Source organism: Chroicocephalus ridibundus, chromosome 8, assembly GCF_963924245.1.
Source record: "Chroicocephalus ridibundus chromosome 8, bChrRid1.1, whole genome shotgun sequence".
Taxonomy (NCBI): domain Eukaryota; kingdom Metazoa; phylum Chordata; class Aves; order Charadriiformes; family Laridae; genus Chroicocephalus; species Chroicocephalus ridibundus.
Genome location: NC_086291.1, coordinates 9,803,168 through 9,809,167, shown reverse-complemented (window position 1 = coordinate 9,809,167; position 6,000 = coordinate 9,803,168). Strand labels below are relative to the sequence as shown.

General features: G+C 39.9%; 1 protein-coding gene across 1 annotated transcript in view; it reads right to left on the bottom strand.

Moving 5' to 3' along the window:
* Positions 1-483: 483 nt before the first annotated feature.
* TRABD2B (TraB domain containing 2B) overlaps positions 484-6,000 on the bottom strand; it is a 302,432-nt gene continuing 296,915 nt past the window's right edge. Inside the window, exon 7 of the mRNA XM_063344883.1 lies at positions 484-5,681. Coding sequence (XP_063200953.1) covers positions 5,459-5,681 — 223 coding nt within the window. The 3' untranslated portion in view covers positions 484-5,458. The remainder of the gene's footprint in view (positions 5,682-6,000) is intronic.

Below are 6,000 nucleotides of genomic sequence, written 5' to 3'. Positions count from 1 at the left end.
TGTTTGGGTTTTTTGTGTGCTTTCCTGCTGAGCCTTTGAAATGGTAGCGGCAAGCTCCATTCCCAGGTCCTGTATCTGACAGTCAAAGCCTTTCCCTCTCCTCAAGGCCCGCTCAAACCATGCCATGAGATTAACCAAGTGGCTTCTCTCGAGTGACACACATCAGAGACCGAGGCTGCTCCAGACTGACTCGTTATGCATCAGGTGCAGCAACTTCTCACCAATAACCAAGTACATAAGACACGTTCTCCAGATCTCCACAGGAATGGACTCGACAAAACCACATCATTTTACAAGGAACCTTCCCTAGAGTATCGCGTCCTCCATCCCATGTCTTGGGCAGAAGGAAAGCAGCAAACCGAATGCTTCCCTTTTTCAGCAATTCCCTAGCTTTTAGTGCAAAGGAAAGAACCTAGACATACAAGATTCTTGAGCTATGGATTTATAATAACATTTTATTAATATATTATGCTACAAAAATATTTTGACAAAATAATATTAGAAAGCATCTTTTTATTACACTCTTCAAAACAGTTCACGAAAGCAGGAGGCGGAACAGGAAAAAATATTTGAAATACATTTGAATTGAAAACTGACAAACATGCAATTTAAAAATTCAGTGTGAGCACGAAGCTGCAGGATGGTTAATCGCTCCTGTAGAAGAAAAAAGTACTGACTATGCATTGGAAAGACCTCTCTACCTGTAGCTAGGTTAAGGTGCCTCCTGAAAAAGCTACTCACAGGAAAGGTTGCATTTGGGTTGGGAGAAAACACACATGCATGCACACACACACACACACACACACGCGCGCGCGCACACGCTCTCTCTTACACCCTATGATCGCAAAATTAGGCAATTATCTTTCTGCTTCAGTTAAGCTGAACCAAGCTTAAATTGAAGCTGAACTCTAGCACGCTCCATGGAACATTGATCGCTTGAGAGATATGACAAGCCCATATGCTTTTTGGATATAATATAGAAATATCTTATGGTACTAAGCAAAGTTTGGAATGATAACATTTATGCTGAGATAATAACTTTGGCACTTTGGTTTCTCTAACATAAATATATGATGGGAAATTCCTCCCTAGCAGTGGTATATGGTAATGACTGGGTCATATAATTTGACTAATCAATGCACTAAACATAGATTAAGTTCTCTCTCTTTCCATCTCTCTCCCGCTCCACAAATGTATACTGAAGAACTTAGATAAATATACAACCCTGTACCTTGGGTGTTCCTAAATTACAGTCCAGCTTGGAGGAATGGGAAGGGAAGTTCAACAAAGCAGATTTTTGACACCTGTATAAAGCATAGTTATCATAAATCATGTTCATCATTTATTGCCAGAAGAGGTATTGCATTATTCAACAGCCCAAGGGATTGCAGAGAAACTACATCAGTCATAAAATATAAAATACCTTCTGTCCCAGCTTGCTAACTGGTTCTTCAAGTGGCAATGCATGTTAATATAGCATCCACAGTTAAACGTAGGCAAGAAAAGCATTAAAACAATGCAAGAGTGGAAGTTAGATCTGTTGCTGGTGGTATGGGATATTTATTCCACCAGGGCAAGAGCTTGGCAGTTAATTAGCATTCATTTATAATGTTACAGTTACAGATAATGTGAATTCTATCGGTATCAGTTGTGGCTGCGTTGAAAAGCTCAACCTTGCGAATATTCAGCTTTTGACTCATCCAAAATGACGTCCTTGATTGCCAGACACTGCGTGACTCTCCTGATTGTGTTTCTCAGAGGTAAACAGTATCACTGGTGTTTGCTATTATATATAGTGGACATGGATATTTTTGTTAAATACCCTGGTCCTGGAATCTTGTGATTATATGGGAATCTGAGCTTTCCTTCAGAAAAAGAAAACAGTCGGTTTCTAGTTTTCCGAGAAACCCACAGGAAAAACTGAAGTCCCATGAAGCTGGTAGTCAGCGTTACTTCCAGAGCACGTTATCAAATCTGATGCCCGCTTTTTAAACTCATGGTGAATATAACCACGATCCATAGCAACGGATGCGCACAGATCTGTGCTAACTAGTATTAGTGTATTTTAATTAATACAGGGCTGCTGTAGCTAGTAAATAATCCATTTTATCAATCACAGTGAGGGGTCTCATTTTCTAGTATTGCTTTGCTTACAAGCCACAGATTGAAAACAGTTACCCTAACTCGTACCTTAAGGTAAAATCAACAGAAAAAAAATAAACGTTTGCTTAGAGATCTGTGTTGAAGCCGTTCACGTGGGGTTCCTGAGCGAGGACCTACAGGAAGCTACTTCATCTTTTATTTATTGTAAGGAAGGAAGTCGTGTCTTCTCCCCTAACCAGAGGAAGCTCAGAAGACCAGGTGAACTGGGTGCTTTTAGGTGGCAGAAGTCAAGCGTGTTGACCCCAAAGCCAGGAGCCACCTTGCTTTGACCCCCGCGCTGCAGGGGGACAAACGCGGGGAGCACCAGCGCAAGGGAAACTGGGTGAGCTCCAGTAGCATTCATTCATTTCACGGGAATTACGGACAAAATGCCAGGAAACGCAAATAAGTCAAAACATACTTGTCACATCCAAGCTATTTACATACTGTGATAGTCAAACATCCCGCGGTATCTGCGCTAATGAATATGGAATAGTACCGCCCAGTGGAGGAGTGATTGGAAAAAAAAAATCTCTTCCGTGCCCAACGGAGCGACTAGTCTGTGCGGTATAATGACAGCTGTGAGCATGGAGATACCTGTGTGCTCCTAATATTCAAAAACAGCCCCAGAGGCTTATGGAGAAAGCCGCAGGTAGGGAAACTGCAGAACTGTAATTTCTAGTCTTGGTCCCATTGGTGTTTTTCCTTACAGTTTTGGACAAGTTATTTCTGTTTTTCTCTCTGCCTTATCTTTATGCAGTCTTGTCTAGTCACACTGTAAGTTTTCCAGCACCTGGAATTATTTCTGGGATGGTACCGCAGAATCATTGCTGGATTCGATCAGATAACAACAAATAACATTCATTGGTTTTTGGTTTGTTGGCTGTTCCCTTTTACTATGTAACTTATCATCACCCTTAAGATTTGCCTACCTTATTTCCAGTTCTGTTTTTGTAAATAAGACATTATAATTCAGTTCTGATCGCTGTCTTGAATACAGCAGGAGAGCCAATCATCTTTTAAAGGCGTTAAGGTTGAATTTGAAGATCTGTTAAGCCATTATATTCAAATGGAGGCATTTCTAGGGCAACAGCTCAAATAAAATGGAAATGAAAGTTCTCAAAAATATGTTTCCAATATCCAGCCCCGTGCAATAAATATTATGCAAGGTGAATGGCTTCTGTCCAAAACTAACATCTCTAATCTTCCGCTAGCCAAAATACACAATATAAAAGTATGCACAGGGCGTGCTTGAAGCCTACATTTGGGGCGAAGCTCAAAGTTTTCCATTCAGCCTTATCAGCTGTTGTGCTTGGAAAAAAATAAGGGTGGCTTATAGCACTGTCTGCTGTACCCACTTAAACCGACCACAAATCTACACAACCTTCTGTCAAAAACAGAGCAAAGGCTGGAGGTCATAGCGACCAGTAAGTCACAAAGAAGTTATCTGTATTCTCCCTGGCCTTTGCAAGGCAGTGGGTTGGGATGTGTGATGGAAAAGCTCGGTATTTCATCACGGTTTCAAATAAAAATATGTGCCTTTTGCAGTCTAATTATTTCCTAACCTGCTTTCCTGAACTAACTGGTAAAATGACGAACAAACCGTGAATCCTAAACCGTCTCTCACTGTGGAGACTTTTAGATTGCATGGAATCATCTCGCCAGCCCTGGCAACCATGCTGTAGGGCTGGTGGGAAAGTGACATGACTGTTTTCAGTCAGACTTTTATCAGTATTATTACTATCATCATCATCGTTATCACCTGGTATTTTTTTCAAGGTGAAAAAGCACCGCTTTTTGGTAAATAAAAGTTTGCATTGTATTTTTTTGAGTCTTCTTTTTTAACTAAGATGTTTTCATCATGTGTTCTGGATTTTTGGTTTGTAGATGACTTAGAAAGAAAACCACTATTTCAACCAAAATTAATTTTCTTACTGAAATCCAAAGGGATTTTTCATCATGTTTTGTTGGGGGGCAAAAAAAAATCAACATGCTTTATTAAATGTTAATAGTTTTTAAGATGGACATGGTTTTTTTTTTCCCATAGATGTTGTTCATCGCATTCATGAAAAGTAGCTGCTTGGATAGGGCAGCAAATTTTTCGGTGAGTGTAAGGTGTCACAGCGTTTCCACCTGAGTCAACAGAAGTACCATAGTCTACAAATGGAGGAATGTTCTGTACATCTCCATGATGAAGGTTTTAATTTGATTCCTGGGGTACTCAGGAGATTTTGGCCAAGCTGTGATTCAGCATGGAAATACCAGCTCTAAGCAGCATAATAGCAAGACGATCAGGAATTTGTAGATGTTTTTTGCCCTCCAGGTTGTCCATCTGCATTAATACAACCGGTACAATTAAGTTCTATAGGTTAACAGGATACTACACCTTTACACCCTACAGACAGACCAAGTTCTGTTCTCATTTAAGCTGGGAAAGTTTGTAGGCTTGTGTTTATCTAACATGAGGGAGAGAAGAAAATAATTCCAGTGGGATTATTCCAGACTTTAAAAGACATTTTTTATTAAGAAAAAGCTGTCTTAATTTGCGTTAGCTAATGAATTAATCCCAGGGCAAAGAGGGAAACTGGTAATTTCCAAAGAAGTTAAATAGTTTAGTTAAAGACAACAGGGGAACTTAGAGGGTTATCTTGACTAATGACTTACTAAGTCGTATAAAAATAACTGGGATTTTAGGTTGTAGCAGCTTACGTGAGTTAAAAATGCACCTATTTTTCTAATGGGCATAGGCCACAGAGAGCAGGATCTGCCTTATTCAGTGTAAGCTATGCTAATGAGATTAAAAAAAAGTAAAATAAAGGAATTCGCCAGAAATGTACTTATTGGACAGTTGCTGTAAAAAGTAATCATTAAAGAAACCATCTGGTGTCAGTTCAGACATTTGCAGAGTTGTCAGTTAGAAAACAAATATAGAAAATATTAATTTATCTGTTTCACCATCGCTACTGATTAATAGGTATGTTATTAACATATACAACAAGAAAAATAAGTTTACCAGTCGAATAAATACATTTTTTCTTTTTCTTTTTTTTTTCTTTATATGAACATGTATATTTTACAAAACCCCATAGCACTATGGGAAATAAAGATCCTTCTACAAAAAGAAGATGTAAGTCAGTGTTACAATAAAGCTTTAGAGTTTCAAAATGTATCTGGGCAAAAGGACAAAAACCAGCTAGAAGGCACTACTGATTCTCTGAGAAGGTCCAGCTTGTAACCGTTGTTGTCTTAACCTCCCATTCATTCATAAATTATCTCTCTCCTCTACTCCAAGGGATTGCACGTAATACTAATGTGGTCAGGAAGGCTGCAGTAGGTTCAGGAGAAAAGAAGCTATGGCCACGCAGAGAGGAGAAGTTATTGATGGCCATAAAATGCCGGCTGAAGCTGAGCTTGTAGGCTGAGGCTGGGATGGGAGATCTGAACGCGGTCTCTGATCCAGCCGGTTTGAAATCCAAATGGGAGGTTTGACTGTGATGTAGCCGTTGGTTATCCTGATATAGGAAGGCAACGTGGTGGTGCTAAAAGAAAAACACAAGAGAAGGAAATTAAACAGGAGAACTCTTATCTCTGCGCTGTGAGCTGTCACTCTACGTGGTAGCAGCAACAACAACAACGACCATCACAATTATTATTACTGTTCGCATGTCTTAGATGTGCAGGGAGAGCCCCAGGGGCTGATAAGCGTGATGATCTGGAAACAGCTCTGATTCCAGATGTCCCTCAGCTTCCGGCTGCCGGTAGAATACAGCCAAAGGAGGGATCACTCTTGATATATCTAACATTGGCACTCCTTTTTTTTGAGCATCCATTATTGCTCAGCATCAGACTGTGATAGAT